Source organism: Rhinoraja longicauda, chromosome 14, assembly GCF_053455715.1.
Source record: "Rhinoraja longicauda isolate Sanriku21f chromosome 14, sRhiLon1.1, whole genome shotgun sequence".
Classification (NCBI taxonomy): domain Eukaryota; kingdom Metazoa; phylum Chordata; class Chondrichthyes; order Rajiformes; family Arhynchobatidae; genus Rhinoraja; species Rhinoraja longicauda.
In genome coordinates this window covers 18,083,286-18,110,877 of record NC_135966.1, presented here as the reverse complement: position 1 = coordinate 18,110,877, position 27,592 = coordinate 18,083,286, and the positions used below count along the sequence as shown (strand labels likewise).

Sequence of the window (27,592 nt, the reverse complement as noted above, 5' to 3'; positions counted from 1 at the left end):
GGTACACCCCTTCATGGCAATGGTATTCCCTGATGGCAGTGGCCTCTCAGCAGGATATTGCGCCCTGCCACACTGCACACATTGTTCGGGAATGGTTTGAGGAACATGATGAAGTGTTCACGGTGTTGCCCTGGCCTCAAAATTCTCCAGATCTCAATCCGATTGAGCATCTGTGGGATGTGCTGGATCAACAAGTCTGATCCACGGCGGCTCCACCTCGCAACTTACAGGACTTGAAGGATCTGTTGCTAATGTTTTGGTGCATGATACCACAGGACACCTTCAGGGGTCTTGTAGAGTCCATGCCTCGGCAGATCGGCGCTGTTTTGGCGGCACACGGAGGACCAACAGCACATTAGGCAGATGGTCATAATGTTTTGGCTCATCAGTGTATATTCTTTTGGCTCCTTCCCAGTTCTGTTGAAGGGCCTTCAACCTAAAACATTAACTCTGTTTCTCTTCACACAGACATGGGCGGCTTGCTGAGTATTTCCAGCACATGCAGTCTTTTTATTTTCATCTATCAACATAGTTTGGAGCGAACACAATTGTTTTGATTATTTTCCTAATTACAAATGCTTTAGTTGGAACAGCATCAAATTCTCTAATTTGAATTTTGTCACTTGACAGAAGGTATTAATTTCCTAATGACACTCATCAATAGTTGGGGTTTTTTCTCACTTCCGTTATAATACACCTATTTTTCCATGCAAGTAAGCAAACCCTGTTCCATAGTTTTTAGTTCTATTGATTTAGTGGGAACCAATTTGTTCCTAATGTTTAATTATAATAAAAATGCCTGAATCTTTCACTTAGAACAAAATCATTGCTCTTGTACTAAATCCAAATCAATTTTAAACATTCAGTCAGCTTTTAATTTCCCAGATAATTTTCATACCAACAGTCTCCTTTTGAAATATGACCTATTTTGATAGATAATTGTATAATATTGCTTATTTACAATATCAATTCCATAATTAGTTGGGTGTTTTCCTGCCAGTTCATCAATCACTCAACCAGCATGGTTCTGAGCTATCATTCAACTGATCAGAACTAGATAAAGGAGCTAAGGCAAGTGGAAATCTGCCAAACTGAATCATTTCTATTAATTCACCATGTCATGCACCATCTAACATAGAAACGTTATTGCTCCTAAATTAATGAACTCCCTTCCCACAATATAGTGGACGTACTTCAGAAGAAAGTCTGCACTGGTTCAAAGCAGTGGTTTACTATAACCTTCTCAATGTCAGCTAGGAATGGGCAATAAATATTTATCTTTATAACATTCACTTCCTCTTAATGAATTTTTTAAAAATCAATTTTTATTTCTGCCTCTGTTTGCTTTCTTTCATTCCCTATATGTTTTAATATCTGTTGTTGAGCAAAACAAAACATGATTATTATCAAGAGACACAAGGAACTGCAGATGCTGGTTTACAAAAAAAAGACACAAAGTGCTGGAGCAACTGAGTGGGACAGGCAGCACTTCTGGAGAACAAGGAGAGATGACATTTCAGATCGGGACCTTTCTTCAGAACGGAGGGTCAGTCCGAAGAAGGCTCCAGACCCAAAACATCACCTATCCATGTTCTCCAGAGACACTGCCTGACCTGCTGAATTATCCAGCATTATGTGTCCTTTTATGATTGTTATCAATATTACAAACAAAATGGGACAGGATTGCCTGTAAAGTGGCACCAACGTGGAATTCAGATCCTCTAGTTTTGTATCAATTGAGCTGCAGAGTAGCCACATGAAATATCTGTGTTTCACGGCAAATTTAACTGCGAAAGCACCAGAACCTTGTATGGCAATGTTCAGATGAAATCTTAAAGCAGCAAGGCATGGTTGATCTGTATTTCAATGCATCCCTTAGGTGTGACTGCACAGGAAGAAGTACGTATTAGTATGGAACGCCTGCATTTTGGTGGATTCAATTGCAAGTAACAGGGTCATTGTACAGATGCTGAGCTGAATTTTTAAATCACCAGAAGTAATATGGATTTCAACTCATCTAGATTTGTATCAGGTCATGTGACAATTCCTTAACAAATCTTCAACAAATTGATGAGGAACAAAAAACCATTTGAAACACACTTTGGCCGACGTCCATACTGCTCCTCAAGGTTTTCAAGATCCACAACTTCAGATGGTGACAGATAACATTCCCTGGCAATGGTGCCTGTATTCCCAAAAAGGCATTCTCGCAGTTGAAGCCTGAATCTTACTCATTTCCAAACCCTTTAACATGCTGTCAGCCAACAACCAGTGTTTATTCTGAACAGTCTATCTGCTCGGTACAGATCTTAGTGCTTGCTTTATGTTGCGTCCATAGGCTGCATCATTAATGGCTATTCATGGGCAATTGATTAATCAAATTTCTTGTTATCACTCCCTCCAGATATGTTAGATGAATCATGTGATTCAAAGATGAACAGCAATAATCTAAATGAATTGTAGCACTCTCTGATTTGAAGTCTAGTATGGCTTCTATAAATTGGTATATTTCTTTGGTATATTTCTAATGACCTTAAATCCATTAGCTTTTTAAAATCCCATTAAATTTCATGTTCCACAATCCATTCAAGTAATCTGTTCCAAGTATTTAACATTTTCAATGAATGAACATTTTAATCCTAAATTTCCCATTTTATCTGTGGATCCTAATTTTCAAAAATGCTTAAAATGTATACCCAGATGAAAGACTTACTGGATTGAGCATGTCCTTTAAATGTTTACAGCATAATATGATTGATGGCACAAAAGACTGCAGATGCTGGAATCTGTAGCAAAACAAGGAGAACAGCTGGAGGAACTCAGCAGGTTAGGTAGCATCGGTGGAGGGAAATGGACAGTCGACATTTCATATTGAGGCATGTCTAGATGAAGGATCTTGGTCAGAAATTGACCCAGAACTGTCCATTTCCCTGCCTGTTCGAGTTCCACTTGCTGCACTTCATTGTAAGATCGGTATCCCGTATCAAATGTAGGTGTTACAATGGATGTTTGCCACCAAGTTCAACATATCAGTTATAACATATATGATTGTTGTCTATTAGCAAGTTGACAATCGCTAACTATCAGCTTTCCTAAAGCTTACGTATATACAACGGATACACACATGAAAGAGTTGATTGAGAGGATGAAAATTAGAAGGAGAAGCCATGCCAATTAATTTTGCATTTGCTGCTTTTATCAATAAAAAGGAGTATCTTGTACTCCCTTCAGTGCCATCAGAGAAAATGTTGACATTTTTCTGCTTACTAATGTAATGACCAAAATAATGGAAGAATAGAATATTTATATAATAATAAATTTGGGGTGGTACAGTTGTGGCTGACTTACAGCACTAGAGACCCGGGTTCAATCCTGACTACTGGTGCTGTCCGTACAGAATTTTACGCTCTCCCCATGACCGCTTGGGTATTCTCCAGGTGCTCCGCTTTCCTCCCACACTCAAAAGACATAGAGGTTTGTAGATTAATTGGCTTTGAATTTAAAATAAAGATTTTATTTTGTCCCTAGTGTGTAGGATAGTGCTAGAATATGGAGATTGCTGGTTGGTACGGGTTGGGTGGGTCAAAGGGCCAGTTTCTGCACTGTATCTGTAACTAAACTATACTTAAATAGCTTTCTTCAGTCTCTTACTTTTAGCATGCCTTACACTTTGTTACATACTACAGCCTGCCATTGCAGGCAACATCCTAGTCAATCTCTTCGGTAATCTCTATTCTGCATATCCTTCATGTAGGACCGAAACTGTATACAATTCTATAAATTAGTAAACAGATTACCTGGCTGAAATTATTCAAATTGCAGTATTATTTAAATGTTCATAGCAAATAATGTTTTGCATGCATTTGATCACTCACCCTTTGAATCCCATCCTGAATTTTCTTCACACAATTCTCCAAACCATTTGTTTTGTTCATCATGTTCCACAAATTAGCATATGTTTGTTCAAGTTCAAATGGATTTCGACCCTTGGTTTTGATTATTTGCAAAACTTCTGAATCGAGGACAGTGCCATATGGAACATCTGTTTGTTTGGCAAGATCCTGAAAAGATCTGCATCATAGAAAACACAATTGGTTAACTCAGCAATTGTCCGCACGCCATTATCATTATTTTAATTGGTTCAGCCTCAATGTATTTAAATTAAAATAGCATCTTGCTTCGATGTGTACCACTAGCAGAAAACATGAACGGGGCATTTTCCCTTAGTTAGAAGAACCAAGTAGATGATCCAATCTAGTCGCCTCTTGAGGTTGCTTCAGCCCACATGATTTCAAGAAGCAATTGAGTGCGCTGAACATTTAAAGACGAGGAAAAGTCTTGGCTATAGTGCCGAAGACATGCTCCAGATCCAGCTGTGCCACCAGCAAATTGTTCCGGTACGGTCACAACACTGGTCAATTATGTGGAAACATAGAAACATAGAAAATAGGTGTAGGAGTAGGCCATTCGGCCCTTCGAGCCTGCACCGCCATTCAATATGATCATGGCTGATCATCCAGCTCAGTAGCCTGTACCTGCCTTCTCTCCATACCCCCTGATCCCTTTAGCAAAAAGGGCCACATCTAACTCCCTCTTAAATATAGCCAATGAACTGACCTCAACTACCTTCTGTGGCAGAGAATTCCACAGACTCACCGCTCTCTGTGTGAAGAAATGTTTTCTCAAACATTGCCTCATTTGACCCAATAACACAAACCTTGTACAATGAATATGAGTTTGAGTCTAGTTTATTGTGAAAAGCTTTTGTTGTGTGCTAACCAATCAGCAGAAAGACAGTACATGATTACAATCGAGCCATCCACTGTGTACAGATACATGATAAAGGGAATAACGTGAATAACGTTTAGTGCAAGATAAAGCCAGTAAAGTTCAATCAAAGATAGTCCAAGGGTCTCCAATGAGGTCGATAGTAGCACAGGACTCTAGTTGTTGGTAGGATGGTTATTGGTAAAATCCAATTGGTTTACTGTTCACATTAAAGTCTGGAGGATGCAACGAAATGTAAGGTAATGATATGAAAATAGGTAGAAGACCACCTCAACGAGATCTGGTTAGATTGAGTGATTTGGCATCTACCTTGTAAATGAAGCATGATGTGGGAAATGAAGTGAGGTCATGCACTTCAGTTGGAAGAATCAAATGCCAGATTATTATCTAAACAGAGCGGGACTGCAAATGTGTGCAGTTTGGAGAACCCATGTGCTCGTACATTAATCATGAACCTTGTGCAAGTCCACCAAATAGTTAATAAGGCCTTTATTGCAAAAGAGGTGGAGTTTAAGGAATGGGAGGTTGAAACAGTTGTACATGATGCTGATGAATCCAATACTGAGCACATTTTTAGATCTCTTACCTAGAAAAGATTTAATATATTTAATGGCAGTGGTAAGGAGATTGACCAGTTTAATTCCTGGAATAGTTCCTGGAATAGGGTTTAGAAGAATGATAGATGAGCTTATTCAAACTTAATATTCAAAGAGAGTTTGCCAGGGTAAATGTTGAGGTGTTTTCACCAGTGGGAGAGTAACAAAAAAGGTGACAGAGCAACAAAAAAAGGGATTAGTCATTCAAAACCGAAGTGTGCAGAAATTTCTTCTGTCTGTGGGGAGTAAATATCTAGAATTCTCTGCATCTGAGGACAATGTAGGCCAGATCATTTGATAAGGTGACGATAAATAAATATTAATAAGCTTGAGAAACTGTGGGTTGTGGCCCGGACGAAATGCCACAGAAATGCCACAGGGCGGCACAATAATGCAGTAGTAGAGTTGCTGCCTTACAGTGCCAGAGACCTGGGTTCAATCCTGACTACGGATGTGGACTGTACGTTTTCCCCATGACTTACGTGCGTTTTCTCCGGGACCTCCAGTTTCCTCCCACACTCCAAAGATGGACAGGTTTGTAGGTTAATTGACTAGGTATAATTGAAATTGTCCCTACTGTGTATGGGATAATGTTATTGTGCGGGGATCGCTGGTCGGTGCGGACTAGGTGGGCCAAAGGGCCTGTTTCTGTATTGTATCTCGAAACTAAAGTAAACTAAAAGAGAAGTTGTGATTAGCTGAGATCAACATGATCATTTTGAATGGCAGGGCAGGCTTGAGGGATGTGTTGGTCTATCCCTCCTATTTTCTCATGTTCTTGTGAAGCACTGCCTCTTCAATATACTCTGAATCAGGTGCAAAGTTATGGAAAGTGTCATTGACTGTGCTATCAAAGATCATGCACAAAGCCAACTCTCTGATGCTCAGGTTGGTTTCCATTTTGAACAATTAGTTTGAGGAATTGACACAAGATGAACAGAAGGAGTGGAATCCAGTGATGGGGTCATTGTGATTGCTTTGACATCGAGGCAGTATTTGAATGATCGGGATATTAAGAAACCTGAATAAAATTGTAATTATTGAGAATCAAGGGAAAGACGTGCCAAGAACAATGGATATGTAACGGAGCTCCAGGATACAGTGGCGAGATTTCCTCAGGGCAATATGCAGTGCCAAGATATTATTAGCTGTCCAGCAATTTCTCCATTGAAAGGAAAGAAGTGGAAATGTTTGCAAATGATTGCAAAGTATTCAGCTCCATTCTCAGCCTCTTGCTTGAGATGGACAATGTTCAGACGGGATGACAGTGGCATACATATGCTGGACAATGAAACGGGGGAGTCTGATTGTCTTTCCCAGAGATTTAGTGCCAATATCCCCACCTTCAAAATGTTGAGGGTCACTATTGTTGAGAAACTTAACAGACCCCCGTCAGATAAATACAGTAACAGCAGGACCAATTTCCAGAACTCTCCCATCATCAGCAGAGTAGAAGTCCAGATGGTAGACATTTGACTTGGCTGGATAAGAGCAGTTCCTACTGTTTAAGGGTATCCAGGACAGCCTGCTTCATTGGTTAGAAGATGGAAATTTGCTGGAGTAACGATTTCCAGAGTTTTTATTCAAAGGGGAGAGATGACAATGGACTTAGTACATAATAGATCAGGTACCTAACTAACCCTGTCAAATCTCTTTTCATTATATTCATTCATTGTCCCAGAATTTCCAGCTGTCCAGTTACTGTCTGACATTAAAACCTCTTTTAAATAAGCTCAGAACTTCCTTGGCATCCCTTGAATGCCTCATTCAGTAATTCCCCACTACCATCCTGCAAGCTCCAATTCAACTGTCCATCCTTCTCTCAAAGGCCTTCCTACTCTATGCTCCTTCAAAGAGCTAATCCTGCCTGTTTCCTTCTCTCCCAACTGATCTATCTAATGTGCTGTCTTTCTGGTCTGTACGCTTGCAGCGCCAGAGACCCGGGTTCGATCCCGACTACATGCTGTCTTTGCGGAGTTTGTCCATTCTTCCTGTGACTGCATGGGTTTCCTCCTGCACTCTAAGAACGTGCAGGTTTGTGGGTTAATTGGCTTGGTATAAGTGTAAATTGTCCCTGGTGTGTGGAGGATAGTGTTAATGTGCGGGGCTCGCTGGTCAGTGCAGACTCGGTGGGCCAAAGGGCCTGTTTCTGCACTGTATCTCTAAATGAAATTACCCGTCCCCCGTCCCCCATCCTTACTCTGTGGCATCTTCCTGATTCCTTGTTTCTTGTCAAAAAGACTCTCACCATCCATATGTGGATGACAGGGCAGAGGTAGACCTTACTGGATGCTAATATCATATGTGACAATAGTTTTTCGTAAATGCAGTGTCCTTGCTTGGCTGTACAATCCACGACTTGCTTCACCCAAACCAATGCCATGGTGATGAGGGTGTGACCTACCTTTGTCTGCAACCCCATTTCCCCTTTTGGGATCTCACCCAACTCCGGTCCTCTTGCATAACATTTCTAATCCTCCCTCTTATTCCCAAAACGAGGGCAACAAAGATGTTCTTCTTCATCCTGATATCAGTCACTTCTGATTTTCATGGGATTTGCCCACCTCAATTCAACTCGATTTTTCTACTTCTGAACTCTTAACCTCTCATTCAAAATAAACTGCTCGACCCAAGTTCACAGAAAGGTCCTTGATGTTGGCATCTCCTGTAGCCTCATTATTCACATTGCCCCAATCCCAGATAGAATCATCTCCCATCATTTTGTTATATTGTCCTCCACCTGTAACCCCTTCACCATCTCAATGCCTCCTTCTGTTTCTGTTTCGCTGGCCCCTGGAAAAGAATGCCCTGTAATCAATGACCTGCGTTTTCAGAATTCCTGCTGTCTTCTCGTTTTGGATACAGAAACAATGTCGTTTATACAAGATAAGAGAACATTAATCATTTGAAAACACTCCCACTCCAATTTAATATCTATTTTCCCAGAATTTCTGCAGTTCAAATTCATTCATACCACACTATTACCCTTGCCAAAGTCACTAATGATGTCATATGTGTCCTTGTCAAAGTGATGAATGAGATCACCCATAGCTGAGTGTGTAAAGCCATCTTCCTGCTCCACCTTTCCACTGAATCTTGTCCTTCTCTCCTTCAAGTTCAAGTTTTAGAAACATAGAAAATAGGTGCAGGAGTAGGCCATTCGGCCCTTCAAGCCTGCACCGCCATTCAATATGATCATGGCTGATCATTCAGCTCAGTAACCTGTACCTGCCTTCTCTCCATACCCCCTGATCCCTTTAGCCACAAGGGCCACATCTAACTCCCTCTTAAATATAGCCAATGAACTGGCCTCAACTACCTTCTGTGGCAGAGAATTCCACAGACTCACCACTCTCTGTGTGAAGAAATGTTTTCTCATCTCGGTCCTAAAAGACTTCCCCCTTATCCTTAAGCTGTGACCCCTAGTTCTGGACTTCCCCAACATCGGGAACAATCTTCTCGCATCTAGCCTCTCCAACCCCTTAAGAATTTTATATGTTTCTATAAGATCCCCCCTCAGTCTTCTAAATTCCAGCGAGTATAAGCCTAGTCTATCCAGTCTTTCTTCATATGAAAGTCCTGCCACCCCAGGGATCAATCTGGTGAACCTTCTCTGTACTCCCTCTAAGGCTAGAAGTACTCCCTCTCAGGCTAGAAGTACTCCCTCTAAAGCTAGAACCTTAGCCTTTTCATCTGTTGATATAGCTAGGCTCCTCTCCTTGCTTTTCAGAAACAGCAGTGGTTCTCGTTTTTTATCTCTACACTCTTATTTCTGGAGTCTTGTAAGATTTTATCCTCGGTCGCTTTCTTCTCCTCATTTGTATGCTAGCCCTCAGCGGCAATATACAGAAGTGAAAGGACTGCTGCCAACTGAATGTTGAAGACGTGCAATCTGAAGGCATTGATACTGTCGGGGCGGCAAGGTGGCACAGCAGTAGACTTGCTGCCTTGCAGCGCCAGAGACCCAGTTCGATCCTGACTAAGGGTGCTGTCTTAAGGAGTTTGTACCTTTTCCTGATGCCCATGTGGGTTTTCTCTGGGTGCTCCGGTTTCCTCCCACACTTCAAAGATGTACAGGTTTGTAGGTTAATTGGCTACTGTAAATTGCAAATTGTCCCTAGTGCGTTGGATAGTGCTAGTGCACCGGGTGATCACTGGTTGGCATGGACTCGGTGTGCCGAAGGATCTGTTTCCAAACCGTATCAATATCTCTATCTGTCAAATGACTCCCCAACTACTTCCTTGTTCTTCACTCTCCCTGCTCTGAACCCAACAATGCTGATGTAACCTTCTAATTAATCCAATGCCTACCTGCTTGTCTTGTAAGATGTAAATTGTTTGCATGTCTCCCATGGAATCATTTTATCCTGCTATTGTCATCTTTACCTCATTATTTTCCCTCTTGTGTATATTTTTATATGTTGACATCTTTCATCCCCCTCTTCCCTCAAGTCAGGAATAGTTCCACTGGATGTGGAAAGTTTCAGTGAACATGGCACAGTGTATATGGTAATCAGGGTAATTTTGAGAGATCAAAACATGGACAAGCTGTCAAACCTTAATGTAAGATGTTGTCTCTCAGAACAAAATCAATGGCAGGCCGAAGGAGAACAACTGCCGGAGAAAGGCTAGTCTAAATACAGTTGTGTGACATGTTTTCTCAGCACTCAAAACCTTAAAATCACATTATTCTCAAGTCTAATGCAATTATGAGCATGTACAAGTTGAAGCATACCACTCCAAATATTCCTGTGCAATTCTCATCTCTAGCGTTGACCAGGAAACTAGGTCACAAGGGGCACCCATCAACAAAGGTGTTCTGGTGGCCTTGCTCCTTGTGAAGGAACATTACATGGTGCCTTTGCCAGCAGGCCCAGTGTTGAGAACTCTATTCAGATAATACTCTGCAACTCCTTGGTTCATTCATCCCTTCCCACCCAAATTCCCACCCACTCCCCAGGTACTTTCCCCTGCAACTGCAGGAGATGTAACACCTGTCCCTTTACCTCCTCCCTCACCTCCATCCAGGGAGCACAGCAGTCCTTCCAAGTGAGACAGAGGTTCGCATGCACCTTCGCTAACCTCGTCTACTACATCTCTTGTTCCCGATGTGGGCTCCTGTACATCGGCAAGATCAAGTGTAGACTCGCCGACCTCTTTGCCAAACACTTGCGCACGGTCCACTTAGACCGACAGGATCTCTTGTTTGTTAACCATTTTCACTTCCCATTCCCATACTAACCTTTCTGTCCTTGGACTCCTCCATTGCCAGTGTGAGGCCACACGCAAACTGGAGAAACAGCACCTCATATTCCCTTTGGGTAGCCTAGAGCCCAATGGTATGAACACTGCATTCTCCAATTTTAAGTAACTAACACACAAACAGTCCCCTTCCCCTTTCTCCCCCAACACTCCCCTTTCTCCCTCCCGCCCCTAATTCCCCAACCTTGAAGCTTGGCTGACCTTACACTGATTTTTTCCAATGCACCTCCCCCCTGCCCCTGTGTCCCTTCCAATGGCTGCACAATTCACAACTTTTCTACCCTTGATTTTCATAATTTGCAATTCTTTATCCTTTTTGGGCTCACACCTGTTTTTTTCATCCCTGGCCTTTATCCAACAACCAGCTTATCAAAAAAAAAACTCCTTTGCAACGTTTAAGAAACATTTGGACAGGTACATGGATAGGATAGGGTTTGAAGGGTATAGGCAAAACGCAGGCAGGTGGGGCTAGTGTAAATGGGACACGTTGGTCGTTATCGGTAAGTTGGGTCGAAGGGCCTGTTTCCACGCTGTATTTCATTTGGGTTCCCTCCTGGGATAAATAAAGTTCTATCATAGAAACATAGAAAAATAGGTGCAGGAGTAGGCCATCCGAGCCTGCACCGCCATTCAATATGATCATGGCTGACTCTATGACAATGACTCAGATAAAAAATACTTGGCATCTGAGCTCAATGTGGAACCACCTCTCAGCTCAATGCAACTGATCTCCAGTATTCAATAGGTATCACAAAATGCTGGAGTAACTCAGCAGGTCAGGCAGCATCTAGGAGAGAGGGAATGGGTGATGTTTCGGGTCGAGACCCTTCTTCAGTATTCAATACTTCTGCACTGTAGTGCATAAGCATGTCAGTCTCAAACGCACTGCTGTTATGAGCTGCTTCCCTTCAGAGCTGCCAGCAAAACATCAGTACGATCCGGCATATTATTCTGTTGCTGGATATTTTCACATTGTTTTTTTTGGATGTGAATGTCTTCTACAGCCATTGAATTTCAATGCAAGAGGGGATTATACAATTTAAACAATTTCTTTACAAATGCCTGAACATTTCCACCAGTATTTACAGCTTTTTTCAATAGATCCAAATACAAGCCAACTTTAATATTTTATACTAAAATCCAATGCTAAATAGAATATAAATATCATGATTGTGTGAGGACTATTTACCAGGAGGAACAGCGAATATGCATATCTGACCTACTCTTTCACAGGACATTAACTGGAAATGCAGCACTTCCTACGTAAACTGAAATTTTAAAGTTTTCATATAGATTTTTAAACACACGTTGTGCACAAAATTAGGTTACTCCAATCCAATTACTTTGTTTTCCCTTGAGAAGAGTTAAATGGACATTATCATTTAAAAACTGTGATTGATTGCTTTTCTCCTGAAATTCACTGGCCGATGGTGTGTAAAAGCAGACAGCCACATCACAATGAAAATTACATTTGAATATTTGTACAAATTGAAGAGGTGTGACCTGCATAACTAGCCTTAACACTGGAATGTGTGATTTGGGTGCAATGGCTCATATTTAACCAGCGAGTACTGACATAATGGGCCAAATATTTGGACTATGAATTTTCTCTAATTGTACAAAATTAATCAAAGTCCAACTCATTCAAGATCTTTCAGGAGATATAATTCTAATCTGTTGGAAAAATGGGAAGATGAGTAAAAATTCCTCATGGCGTAGAAAGAAAATATTAGAAATGAACTTTCGAATGTTGCAAATGAACATGTGGGGAATAATATTATGTTTATTATCTGGTATCCACTAGGAAAATAAATGTATGCATTCTTAAATATGACTATAACATGTATTGAAATGTTAGGAAATTAATAAAATGTCTAATCATAATCATGTTAGTGACTGTTGTGAAATCAAAGGAAGCAAGTTTAGGAACATCATCATTTGAGATCTGATCCTTTGGTGGAGATAGATTGCGCAATGAACCTTTAAAGTATTATTTATGTTATGTTGTTATTAGGAACACTTTCATAATTTTCTACTTGTCTCTCCTTTGGAGTGAGATGACTTATGGGAGTGAGAGAGAATTTGTCATTCAGCCATTTTCAAAATATTAATTCCTATGATAAATGGTTTATAATTCCAATTAAGACATTGGAGAGAGGAATTTAATATATTTTTAATGAGATTAACACAACAATGTTCATTCTATGTGAATATATGCTAAGAATAATGATGCGCATCTCACAACTTCCAAAATCAAAGGCAATTTTAACCAACAAATACTTTCCTCTTCGGCATGTCCCATGTGATTGAGACTGAGTTGATTCTACTCCAGTTTTGCGAATTAGAGTCATAGAGTCATTGAGTGATACACCGTGGAAGCAGACCCTTCGGCCCAACTTGCCCACACCAGCCAAAATGTCCCAGCTACACTGGTCCCACCTGCCCGCGTTTGGTCCATATCCCTGCAAACCTGTCCTATGCAAGTACCCATCTAACTGTTTCTTAAATGTTGGTATAGTCCTTGCCTCAACTATCTCCTCTGGCAGCTTGTTCCATATACCCACCACCCTTTGTGTGAAAAAGCTGCCCCTCAGATTCCTATTAAATCTTTTCCCCTTCACCTTAAACCTATATCCTCTGGTCCTCGATTCACCTACTCTGGGCAAGAGACTCTGTGTATTTACCCAATCTATTCCTCTCATGATTTTGTATACCTCAATAAGATCACCCCTCATCCTCCTGCGCTCCAATAGAGTCCTAGTGTATTCAACCTCTCCCTATAGCTCAGATGCATCAGTCACTGAAGGGAAGCATGCAGGTACAGCAGGCAGTGAAAAAAGCCAATGGAATGTTGGCCTTCATAACAAGAGAAGTTGAGTATAGGGTCAAAGAGGTGCTTCTGCAGTTGTATAGGGCCCCAGTGAGACCGAACCTGGAGTACTGTGTGCAGTTTTTGACCGCTCCTGGAGTACTGTGTGCAAATTTGAGGAAGGATATTCTTGCTATTAAGGGCGTGCAGCATAGGTTTACTAGGTTAATTCCCAGAATGGCGGGACTGTCGTATGTTGAAAGACTGGAGCGGCTAGGCTTGTATATACTGGAATTTAGAAGAATGAGAGGGGATCTTATCGAAACATATAAGATTATTAAGGGGTTGGACACGTTAGAGGCAGGAAACATGTTCCCAATGTTGGGGGAGTCCAGAACCAGGGGCCACAGTTTGAGAATAAGGGGTAGGCAATTTAGAACGGAGATGAGGAAAAACGTTTTTAGTCAGAGAGTTGTGAATCTGTGGAATTCACTGCCTCAGAAGGCAATGGAAGCCAAGTCTCTGAATGCATTCAAGAGAGAGCTAGATAGAGCTCTTAAGGATAGCGGAGTCAGGGTGTATGGGGAGAAGGCAGGAACAGGGTACTGATTGAGAATGATCAGCCATGACCACATTGAATGGTGGTGCTGGCTCGAAGGGCCGAATGGCCTATCCTGCACCTATTGTCTATTGTCTATTGTCAGATTCTCTAGCCCTGGCAACATTCTTGTAAATCTACTCTATACCCTTTCCAGCTTGACAACATCTTTCCAAAAACATGGTGCCCAGAACTGAACACAATGCTCTAAATGCATCCTCACCAACATGTAGGTCCTGCTCATGTTAGACTTCACAAAATGCAACACCTCACATTTCTCTGTATTAAATTCCGTCAACCGTTCCTCTGCCCACCTGGCTAATCGATCAAGATCCTGAGGTATGCTGTGAGGCCAATGTGGACACCACAGATTTTTGTGGATGGGGTTAATTGGTAGTTTGTGAGGGCGTATACCCCTTCTGGCATTTACACTGCTCTTTCAATCCATGGGCTTGAGGATATTGAAAGCACCAAAAATGTTTCTTTCTCACTTCTCACTCTGAGTTTTCATAAGATTAATATTTCCAGGTGTTAGTGGCAATACGACATGATACAATAAAACTTTATTTATTACAGGAGGGAAATTGGTCATAAAACACAACAAGGTATAAGAAACATGACATTAAAGTGACGAGTCGAAAGTTCAACATTGCAGAACACAGATTTGAGTGATTCCATTTAGTAGGTTAGGTTTAAATTACCCCTTGATACAGTATATGCTTTGATTAAAGATAGTTTAATTAAAAGACTACATTTTTTTTTTAACTGCAAAAAGATTTACTTGTAAAAAGATTACATCAGAGAGATTTTTTCTCTTACACACAGATATAAAATTAACAATAATAACAAAACACAAGGGACTACAGGTGTTGGTTTACAAAAAAAGACATAAAAAGGTGGAGTAACTCAGCAGGTCAAGGAGAATCTCTGGAAGACACAGATATGCTTTTTAAAAATAATAACAATGTCTTACCGAACAGGGTTTTCAATTCGATTGGTGGTCAGGATGGCAGTTAGATTTGCAGTGTACGTAGAGATAATTATAAACACAAAGAGCCACCAAAAACCCATCAACAAGCGAACTGCCAAAGTGTTCAGAGGGATTTCACCTCCTGTTCCTAGAAAAGTAAAGCACAAATTAGCATTTGTATGTTTCTAAGTAACCTCATAGATTTTAAGTGTCATTATAATTACAACATCATAAAATGAATCTGTTGATATTTGTAAGATTTGGCTGAGAAATTAATGTTTGGAATATTTCTTTACATTAATCTCTAATATCTGCAGCTCCATAACACGGGATATCAATTTAATTTCACCAATTTTAACTTTTCCTACCTTGGTTCACTGGTGCATTGGAAGTTTAGCTTCTGGATTCTGTGAGTGATTTTTTGAGGACTGCTTATTAAACTGCATGTAAACTTAGATACATCAAATGCAGTTTAGGACAAACCAAATTAGTAAATGAGACAAAGGAACAACTGCACTCGTTTGTTACGTCTTTTGACTCCCTCTCAAATAAATTTTAAAATGTGCTTCTGGATTGGCATATGCTGCCATAATGCAACCATTTTACCACCTAAAACATTCAGCATTTTAAATTTCTAGACAATTGTTTTCTATAATCAGACAAACTGTCTTATTCCCTCTGCATTAACTGCAATTGGATTCATCCCTTTTCCTGAAAATGGTCATGACTGTGTGCTTCATCAAAATTTCCATGGTTAAGGTGTATAGGGTTTAATATAGTTTAGTTTGGAGATACAGAGTGTAAACGGGCCCTTTGGCCCACCAAGTCCATGGCGACCAGTGATCCAATACACTGGCACTATCCACACTATAGAAAATTTGCAATCTTTCAAGCCAATTAGCCCTCAAACCTGTATGTCTTTGGAATGTGGGAGGAAACCGGAGCTGCCGGAGAAAACCCCCGCAGGCCACGAGGAGAACGTACAAACTCTGTACAGATAGCACTCGTAGTCAGGATCGAGTCCGGGTCTCTGGCGCTGTAAAGCAGCAACTCTACTACTGCGCCAGCATGCCGCCCTAATGTGTGATCAGCATAATGTGCTGGATCCGTAGTAGTTTGAAATGGAGGGTCATGAGATATTAAAGCTAGTCTTTTTTTTTTTTTTTTTTAATTTTTGAAAAGCATATGTACAAATAGAAATAAAAGACACATTTGTTACAGAGTTCTTACATAGCTTCAATTTTTAAATTTTTAAAGAGAGAAAATAAAAAAATAAAGAAGAAAGGAAAAAAAAAAAAAAAAAGCTATAAACTATTGGGAAGAGAGAATAAGAGGATTAAAAAAAAGATATAACTATAAAATGTAAAGGGAGTAGATCCGGGAGACAATAACCACAGTTGTACATCCAACCCTTAACTCAAGTTTCAACTTTTAATTTTATATTTTAGTCCTGTGCCAAACCCATTTACTTTTCTAAAAATTCAATAAATGGAGACCATATTTTAAAAAATAACTCAGGTTTGTCAATTAAGGCAAATCATATTTTTTCCAAATGCAGGGTCTCTGTCATTTCCGTAGTCCACATTTTAATTGTGGGGGTTATTGGTTTTTTCCAAAATTTAAGTATTAATTTTTTCACAGTTATTAGACTGTAATCAAGAAAATGTACCTGACTTGTTGTAAAGTTTGTAGTATGTTCTGATAATCCTAATATAATTAATTTTGGATCCATATCCAATTGCTTGTTGATAACTTTAGAATCTACTAGAAAAGTGGGCCCGTTGGGCCCGTCCCCACACCCCCCATTCTCTCCTCCCCCAGCCCCACTCTTACTCTCCAAGTGTGCCCGTTGGGCCCGTCCTCCTGATCTGTGTATGTCAAGTGACCACTATAGCCTTCTTTTTTTTTTTTTTTTCCTAATCAGGTGTTTTTTTTTTTTTCCTAATCAGATGTGCAGCACTTTGGTCAACGTGGGTTGTTTTTAAATGTGCTATACAAATAAAACTGACTTGACTTGACTTGACTTGACTTGCAATAACAAAAAAGACTTCTTGGAAGCTTTTCGAAACAATGTAGCCGTCACAAGCTGAAAACTAAATCCTTTTCTGGAAACTTTTGGAAACAAATGTAGCCATCAGGATGCCCCTTCAAGAAAAGGGTTAGAAATGAAAATTTAAACTTTAATATCTCTCTAGCTTTAAAAAGGTAGCTTCAATTTGAACGAAAGTATTGCCCAGGTTAATGGTGAATACGGCGGTACAAAAATCGTAGCGCTTTGGTGTACCGTCTTGGAGGAGTAGGGTTTGTAAGTTAAACTTCGGAATCTTCCGTACATACACACATACACACATACATACGAACGCAGAGTTTTAGTATTATATAGATTTTAAAAATCTCCAACCAGAAGTTTTGCATTTTTATACAAGTTACGAAAATATGAGTTAAATTAGCTTCTTGAAATTGACATTTATCACAAATAGGAGAGATACTAGGAAAAATCCTATTTAATTTTGTCTTCGAATAATGTAATCTATGTATTATTTTAAATTGTATTAAGGAATGTCTAGTATTTAATGAACATTGGTGTATATGTTGTAAACTTTCATCCCATATATCTTGCATTATGAGTTGATTCAATTCGTCCTCCCATGCTCGTCTATAAGATTCTGATGACGGAATGTCAGTGTCTAGGAGAGTATTATAAATAAAGGATATTAATTTATTTGAATTATAATGTCGATTCAGGCATACATCAAGTGTTTCTGGACCTCTAAACTTATATTCTTGCATGTGTAATTTTACATAATCTCTAAGTTGTAAATATCTAGTCTGATAGCCAATATATTGCTACACCACATAATCAGTAAGGCAAATAGTAAGTTGGCCTCCATTACAAGGGGGTGAGAGTCTGCCCAGTGGTAGAAGAACTGCTTGTTGCCTTATTGCGTGTATTCCATCTGTCAAGTGACATAATGGAAATTATCTTCATTCCATCACAACACCCAAGAGGAATGCAGAGGGAAACATCAACCAGTACACATTGCCTTTTTCAACCATACCAGAACTTTCACCTCTCATCATCAAGAATCCATCTCAAACGTAGCTTTGCTCACAAATGCATCTGTCTCTGCTGTTGCATGAAATTCAAGCTCTGATTCTAATTAATGCATCAAGCACATTGCAAGCCCAGTGTGGGATGGGATCAGCTAAGGCTGTGATATTGCTTTAACATTCCTTTACTTGTTCTTTGTTTCAATCTTACACTTCACTTCCAGCGTGTTCCTCACTGGAGTGGAACAAATGTGACCAACTTGGGGAAAGTGTTCATCCTTCATTGCCTCCACTGCAGAACCTTGTCACTCCAACCTCAGTCATTGAGCTGTGGTGTATAGATGTTGCTTGCACATGTGCACTCTTGCAGGCCGAGATACAACCTCAAAGAAGCTCTGAACTACAGACTATTATTGTTATTATTGCACTATTATTTGTTTGTTTTAATGTGTACGTTTGTGGGACTGTATACACACACATATACACACACACACACACATATATATGTATATATATATAAATATATATGATCTGTAAATATGTGTATATGTGAGTATGTGTATATATACACACACACTAAACTTTTTTTTCTCATTTATTATATTGTTTACAGTGTTCTATGTTTACATATTCTGTTGTGCTGCTGTAAGTAAGAATTTCATTGTTCTATCTGGGACATATAACAATAAAACACTCTTGACTCTTAAAATGGCTTAATCTGATGTGCAGGGAAATTAGAGACCTTTGAAATGCAGTGGTGCTTGGAAATTTGCTCAGGAAAAGAGCAGAAGTCGATGTAATTGCAAGTGTGTAAGTATACATCAGGTGGCAGGACAAAATTCCCGACACAGAGGTCTTGGAACGGGCCGGAATCCCCAGTGTGCACACCCTCCTACGGAAAGCCCAAGCCAGATGGGCAGGCCATGTCGTCAGAATGCCCGAGAGTCGACAGCCAAAACAGCTTCTGTATGGAGAACTGTGACAGGGCAAGCGCTCAGTAGGAGGACAGAAGAAACGGTTTAAGGACTGCCTCAAAGTGTCCCTCAAAGACTTGGACATCAACCTCAGCACTTGGGAGTCTCTTGCTCTGGACCGTCCAACCTGGCATAGCAAGCTCACCACAGGAGCCCATGCAGCAGAGAACAGACGCACTGCAGAGGCCCAGAGGAAACACACTTGTGCCCTACGTGTGGGCGTGCCTTCCGGGCCCAGATTGGCCTCACCAGTCACTTCCGGACCCACAGTCACCAATCCTCCAACTAAAAGTGAAGTCATGGTCATCTTCGAACCCAAAGGACGAACAACAACAAGTATGCCTTCAACATCTGAGTGCACTGTGTGATATGTCATTGACATATCGTTGCACCAGTTACTGCTGTTAGTTAAGAGTAATTGCCTTCAAGGAAGTATGGCTCTGTTTCAAGCTCTCTTTGTGCCTTTGTTGAAATAAGCAATAACACAAAAGAACTTGTACACATCTAATGAGGCTAAGCAGGTTGATTGTCAACAAATTGTATAGGGGTTTCACATGGCTCTTCAAGAATAACTGGTGTGAGTGCACCTAGATGGAGACAGACCACTGACATGTGAGGGAGGATGATCAGCGACACCAAATATAATGGAAATGCTATGAGAGAAACACAAGGGAAACATTGCACAGAGAAGGGTGAATTGGCCATAACATTGCACAGATGATCACCAAGTATTTGTAATATTTATGCGCTGATGTTTTTTAGATCAATGGTGATGTAAAGATTTAAAAGAAACAGAAGGAGGTTGCGTTTCCACTCAAATCTGTTTGACTAATGATCATGGCTGATCTGTGACTAAAATTAATACCGTTGCCTTTGCTTTCGATCACCTGATGCCTTTCTGAAGAAAAAGTACCAAATATATATGATTTATAATTTACAATTAATCTGACATTAAAAACCTTTTCACTGTACCTCGGCACATGTGACAATAGACTAAACTAACTAAATTAAATTAAAGTTAATCATTGTTTATGAAAGATAGTTCCAAAACATTCCCACTCTCTAAATGTAGACATATTTTCCAACTTGAATGATTTTGTGAACTTTTAGATTGTGAACCTAATCTTGAGTTATTCAATTATTAAAGGAGCTTCTTCCTACCCAACAATCAATTCTCTTTAATGTCTTGCAAATTGAAATCCATTCATTCCTAAGCCTCTTATGTTCTAAGTAACGTATACAAATTTATAATATTTATAGAATAGATATATATGCTATATAAACTATATAATATTGGAATATATAGAATATAGTTCATATATAATAGATAATATATAAAATAATGAAAGGCATAAATAAGGTGTATGGTCACAATCTTTTTCCCAGTGCAGGGGAGTCTGAAACTAGAGCTCATGCATTTAAGGTGAGAGGGAAACATTTTAAAGTGGTCCCGAGGAACAACTATTTCATGCCGAGGTTTGTGGATAAATGGAACAAGCTGCCAAAGAAAATGGTTGAGGCTGGTACAATTACAATGCTTAAGGACATTTGGACAGGTACATGGATAATAATGGCTATGGGGGATATGGACCAAATGTGGGAAAATATATCTAGTTTAGATAGACATCTTGGTGGAATGGACTAGTTGGGCCTTGGATCATATTTCCGGGCCGTTTAACCCTGTAACTCTACTATTTGCACCTATTTCTCTACAGCCTTCTGAACTGTAGCAATGAAGGGTGTATGCAAGCTTGAAATACAAAACCTCATCTTCTGGCTGGGCACATGACACCCTTCCAGATTCAATATTGAATTTTCCAACTTCAGGTAACTCTTTCCTCCTTTCTCCCTGCATCATCACTGAGTATTTCTGTCAGTAGGCCCTCTGTGATTTTTGAATCAGTTTTTATCTCTCGACTAATTTTTCCTGCCTGCTGGGCATATCTGACTATCACAACACATAATGCAGAAAAGGAAAGATAATCTGTTTCCAACTCCACATTAACCCATTGATCTCAGTTTATGAGATTTTACTTCTAACCACCCATCTTCCAACTTCTCTAAAACTGAAAACTAACTTGTTATCTTTTGTTCCCATTCTGATAAAGGGTCTCAGATCGAAAATGTTATTGCTTTACCTATTGCACTTGTGCTGCCTGACGTCTGATTGTTTCAATCATTTTATTTCAGATTCCCAGCATCATCAGCACATCTTTCCTAATGTGTAATGTCAAGAATTGCTCATAATATTATCAGTGTGGAACTATGCCATAACTTCTAACCAATTGAGTTTCAGCCCTTGTGTACTGGTGACCATTGAGAGTGTGAAAGGCCATTGGCGATAGAATCTCTCATCTATATACTAAAACTCTTGTTTGTTTGTTCGTTTGTGAGGGGGAGGGGAGCGGAGGGGGAGGGGGGAGGGAGGGGGATGGGGGAGGAGGGGGAAGGAGGGAGGGGGGGAGGAGAGGGAAGGGAGAGGGGGGTGGGGAGGAGAGGGTGCTGCACCAATGCAGGAGAGGTTTGGGCCCAATGGGTCCACTTGCTCTAGTCTTTTATAAAAAGTACATGCACAAGACTGCACATTTTCACATAAAAATATTCTGGATTCTGCTAGATTCTCTATGGACCCATGCTAGATTCTCTACTTTTCATTCAGCTAAAAATTTACAAGATGTTCCGTGATTTCATTCTTAATTATAAACTGTAGTAATATCCCAAGGTAATTGTTAATTAGTCTATAATTCCCTGATACCTTGCTCAGAATTCCTTAAATAGCAGAATGACATTCTGAATTTTTCAATGCAGAGGAAAACAAGATAGGTTCTTAACATTAAAGAATCTTGAAAGAAATTGGAACATTTTCAAAATTCTCAGTTACGTCTGAAAGATGGTTGTTGGCCTTCAGTGTCACTAAATTTTGCTTAAAAAATGTTTGCTTTTTTTAGTGCATTCCTGTTGTTAACTTGACAGATAATTCTCAGTTGAATTCTCACTTGATTTTTCACATTTATGCACTTTGAATGTTTTGCATATATCAAAATAGTGAACCCAAGAGAACCAGGCTGGAATTATAAAATAGTTACTGTGTAACTTGGGATGTGGCTCGTGGACCCCCACACAGCAAGGCGATAGAGGATAATTTTTTGGCCAGAAGACCATCCTAGTGGACTCGACTCATTTCATACCTTTGTGAAGCAGTGGAAGTACAATAGAAAAACAATAGAAATTCGAGAATAATTAGTCTAATTTTGGGCATCCTACCCAAGAAAGGTTATCAAGACCATGGAGGGGTAGAACAAGCTTGTTCAGGCGAGTACTGCACATGAGATGGAATTTTAGTTATGTGGACAAACTAGGGTTATTTTTCGTTGAGGAAATAAGGTTCAGAACAAAAGTTTCAATAAAGTAACTGGGAAAAACCTATCTCCATTGTTGAAAACATAATAATCTTTAAAAGGAATAGCACTACCTTGCAAAAACCTTTATAAATGTTATGGGCTGGAGGTCCTCCAGTTGTACAATTAGGTTATATTATTAATTGTATCATAGAGTCATAAATCTCTACATCATGAAAACTGCAGCCCAACATGTTCATGCCAGCCAAGGTTCCTACCAAAGATGTTTCTATTTGCCTGCATTTAGCCCACATCCTTCTAAATATTTTCTATCCATATACCTGTACAAATATTGTTTAATCATTGTATTTGTACCTAGTTCTACAATTTCCTCTGGCAGCTCGTTTTATATACTCACCGTCCTTTGGTGTGAAAAACGTATCCCCATTAAATCCCCATTAAATCTTTCCCGTCACTTTAAACCTATGCTGCCTAGTTTTAGACTGCACTATCCTGAGAAAAAAATGGTGACAATCTATCCTGTCTATGCCCCTCATCATTTTATGAACCCCTGTAAATAGGTCAGGGAGAATGGTCGGCATGGACTGGTAGGGCCGGACAGGCCTGTTTCCATGCTGTAGTTGTTATATGTTATATGTTATATGTTATAAGATTACCTCTTTGATCCACAGGAAAAACAGTCCAATTCAATAACTCCTTCCAACTCAAGCCCTCTAGCCCCGGCAACATCCTTATGAATCTTTTCTGCACCATCTTTATCTTAATCAGCAATAATAATCTCTTAAATCTCAGAGATAATTAAACTGAATTTACTGGAATAGATGTAAAGCAGAGCCTTTTCCAAGAATATAGAAGAAATAAATCAGTCTTTACATAGAAATGAAGGGAAATGTATAATATGTAGTTTGAAAGTGGATTTTTTTTCATTTAAGTGCAACTAATTCTGATAAGCATCATTTACAGGAAAAGCAGTCATTTCAAATGCAATATATGTAAACCATTCACATAGAAATATATGTTGTCTGAGTTGGTAGGAATAGAATAACTAGCAGAAGGTACAAATGGACATGCTGACTGCAATTTTTCAGCAGGGACCAGTTATGAACCTCGGTGATTTGTACCTAGCAGAGAATCTTATTGAAGTGTCTCTTATGTCCTTGTCAGTTGGTTTGGATAGCCTGAAGGACCTTTGTGGAATTCAACGGACATCAACAGAACTGTATTTCAGAAACAGAGCTAGAACTTACAGCCTTGACTTTACAGCACATTTAACACTCCTGTCTTTTGATGAATTTCTTGGCAAATACAGTATGTTTAAAATTTAAATCCATCAGTTCTCAGGTGTATAACATAACATGTTGTTGCAAAAGAAGAGCTCTCAACTTTTCCTTTCCAAGACAGCATCTTGGCTAATATAGAGCCCATTAATCCTTTCATAACAACTCGATGAAGTCCTCATGGTGCAGTGCAAGAGAATATCATGACCAAATTTGTGCATGGAATTAAATAGTGCTGCACAGAATATCATTCCATAGCATCATGACAGATATGTGCCATGTTGCTATAGTTTATCCTGTCTAACTTCAGCAGGGTAAAGTTTTGAAGTGGAAAGCTAAATGGCAGTACCATTACACAGATGCTTTCAAATGGTAATTTACCCTGTTCACATTGGAGCAATAAAATATTTGTCTCCATATAAAAATGTGTTTTAATGCTATGAAAAATTGCCTTCAGAACCGGCATTAGTACCAGTGCAGTTTGCATTCAGTCTACCCTGAGATGCCTGACAAAAATGTCAAGAGTCATCCAAGTTTTGCTAAAAGCCAACAGAATAAATAATGCATTAGAAATCTGATAACTGGCAGGTAGTTGCAAATATTATTCCACTTGAATGAGTGACTATCATTACATTCACATTTGTCATGCTTGACAGTTTAGCAACTTCAATACTCCAGAAGAAACTGCTGTAATAATGTTTCCAGTATATATATATATATTGTTCAAAATAAATCTTTAAACATAAATCATTTACTTTTTCAGATATTTGTACAGTGATGTTAACCGCAGTATTTCACTAATTAGAACTTTTGAGACCACTTGGCTTATCGCCGAGAAGATAAATTTCTGGAGTAAGAATTCAGTCCACTAAAACGTAAAGGGTTCTTAGTATTGAGGAATGTTAGATGGTTCATAAGTTCATAAGTGATAGGAGCAGAATTAAGCCATTTGGCCCATCAAGTCTACTCCACCATTCAAACACGGCTGATCTATCTCTCCCACTTAACCCCATTCTCCTGCCTTCTCCCCATAACCCCTGACACCCACACTAAAGAAAAATCTATCCATCTCTGCTTAAAAATATCCATTGACTTGGATTCCACAGCCTTATTCACAGAGCAAAGGAAACACTACAGCTGATTACAATCTAGCCATCCGCAGTGTACAGATACACGATAAAGGAAATAATGTTTAGTGCAAAATAAAGTCCAGTAAAGTCCAATCAAAGATAGTCCAAGGGGCTCCAATGAGGTAGATAGTAACTTAGGACTGCTGTCTAGTTGTTAGTTCGGTTGCTTTGATAACAGCAGGGAAGAAACTGTCCCTGAATTTGGAGGTGTGCATTTTCACACTTCTATACCTTTTGTCTGATGGGAGAGGGGAGAAGAGGGAGTGGCCAGTATAGCAAAGTGCAGGGTCCTCATGCTCATCACAACTAACCAGGAGCATGTCCACATGGTCAGGCATCCTGCTTCGGAGGTACTCTGCTAGGTTTTTGTGAGTGAATTGATTATTTTTTTACTTTAAGAAGGTTAAGGACCATCAGGCTGATTACATTGGCACTCAAATAAACATTAAATGAATTCAAGGATAGAGGGTACAATTGATTAAAGAAGGCAGCAATAATATGATGCTCAGTGGCTAAAGGTCCTGGGTACTTCCAGGTGTACACCAGACACTGAAATCATGGTAACAAGGACTGGGAAAACTACTGGGAAGCTGAAAGGACAGTTTATATTGGGGAACTAATGATATGGAAGGGAAGGATCTGAAGTTCTGCAAAATATACTTGGGAGGTCACGAAACAGGCTTGACTGCTGGAATTCAGGATGGTAATTTACAGATTATTTCCCCAGTCATGCTAGAATAGGGAAGGTAAGTTGTTCAACAGCATGTGAAGAATTTAAACGGTATGTGAACAAAATATAGCAACCAAGATAACAGGTCTCTAATATCTGCATTAAATTAAATTCTGATCAAGTATCATGGTAAAACAACTTAAGAAATTTTTTAAAAACTCCCTACCTTGTTGTACAAATGATCCATAAACAAGCCAAGCAGCATTGTACAAAGTTGTGGATGTCACAGATCCTATTTGAAGTGGAGATGGCTTTACCCAGCTGAACATGCAGACAAGTAGGCCGATTATAAACAGAGTGCCAATAATACATGCCCACACAGTTAGATCAAATGGTTCTAGGCAGGTAAACATGTCAACTTTGCGTTCTGGCTTCTTATGTAGAAATCCTAAAGTATAATCCATAAATCGACCAGTGAAGTCCACAACATTCTCTCTTTCGGGGGTAATTGTCAGGGCTGAAACTGCTATATCAGCTCGCTGTAGATAAAAATTAAACAAAATACATACGTATTAGGTTGATTTTTATGTTACAGAGAATATTAATGGAATTATGCTAATTGCATTGATTTTTTAGGAATTAAACTTAAATATCTGGGCTTGCCTAATTTTATACTGATAATGAAGCATTATTATAGATATAATAACTCATAAGTTGTTAATATTAATATTGATTACTAATCAATAACTTTCAACTCAAGGCTTTATATTACAAATTGAAGCACAACAATATGCCAAATGGAGCCATAATTATCAAACAAATCAAACCTCTTCTTCATTTACAAAATATGCTTGTACTTTAAATATTGTCATGATTAAGTATGTAACAATTGGTGTTGACACAAGCATAGAATGTTTTAATTTTTCAATCAGTACAATTATTCCCATGTAACATAAACAATTCATTATACTTTATAGGCCAGGTCAAACAGTAGAGCACCAGATAAAAGGCAAACATTAAAAATATATATATTTTATTTCATTTACACAAACCTGAAACATCAACTATTCCTCAGTACAGATGCGGAAAGTAAGAGCAAGAGTAGGCCATTCAGCCCATTGAACCTGCTGCACCATTCATGCAATCATGGCTGATCACACTACCACACTCCAAACTCTCTTCCTATACCTTGGTATTTTTGAGTCTAGAAATATATCCCTTGCTGAAATATATTGAGTGCTTTAGCTCCATTGTGATTTGCTCTGGTGAATTCCACAGGTTTACAATCTCCTGAGTAAAGACTTTTTTCTACATCCCAATATCCTGGGATTGTGACCTTTCCTCCACAGATCCTACACCTCTCCCTCCCCACAACTAAGGGAGGCCGAGTTCCTGCATCTCGCCTATCTAGCCCTTTCTGTTCTTGTGCATTCCAATGAGATTTCCTCTCATTTTTGAAACTCCCCATGAATATAGAGCTAATCAACCCAATGTCTCCACATATAATAGTCTGCCCTCCAAGAAACATTTCTGCATTCGGTCTTTAGCAAGCAGGTCTTTACTTAGCTAAGATCAACGTGCAAATAATAGTCCGCACATGATCTCAACAAAGCCCTCTATAATAGTGAAAATACATCCTTTATTTAACACTAAAAAATCCTTGCAATGAAGGCTGACACACCACTTGCTATCTTGTATGTTTGCTTTTAATAACTAAGGTCACCCAGGTCCCCTTGTATATACATATTTCCACACTATTAGCATTAAAGGAGCACTCTGCCTTCTTCTATTCTACACCCAAGTGGATAATCTTAGGATGATCTTCCCTACTTCAACAGGGAAGGATGAAATAGTTAACATTTCCAGTGTTTTAGGTTTCCACAATCTACATGTTTTGCTTTTGAACTCAATTAGTGCAATTTAACATTAAATTACTTTTCGTGACTAAAAATTACTAATTTATCAAAAACATTTAAGAAAAGTGAGTGTAAAGAACAAAGCTTGTTTATCTTCATATCTTATGTTCCATTAATATGTCACATTCTAATAGCATAAAAATGTAGATGCATTCTCTGCAAAACGAAAGTATTGAAATTAATGTGTTAATT

The 27,592-nt window shown here is 39.3% G+C and overlaps 1 protein-coding gene across 2 annotated transcripts in view; it reads right to left on the bottom strand.

Annotated features, from left to right (window-relative positions):
- LOC144600103 (glutamate receptor ionotropic, delta-2-like) overlaps positions 1-27,592 on the bottom strand; it is a 361,426-nt gene that overhangs the window by 36,938 nt on the left and 296,896 nt on the right. For both annotated transcript variants that reach the window (XM_078411520.1, XM_078411521.1), the window contains exons 11-13: positions 25,711-26,023; positions 15,027-15,171; positions 3,876-4,071 (exon numbers count right to left, since the gene is read on the bottom strand). In XM_078411520.1, coding sequence (XP_078267646.1) covers positions 3,876-4,071; positions 15,027-15,171; positions 25,711-26,023 — 654 coding nt within the window. The remainder of the gene's footprint in view (positions 1-3,875; positions 4,072-15,026; positions 15,172-25,710; positions 26,024-27,592) is intronic.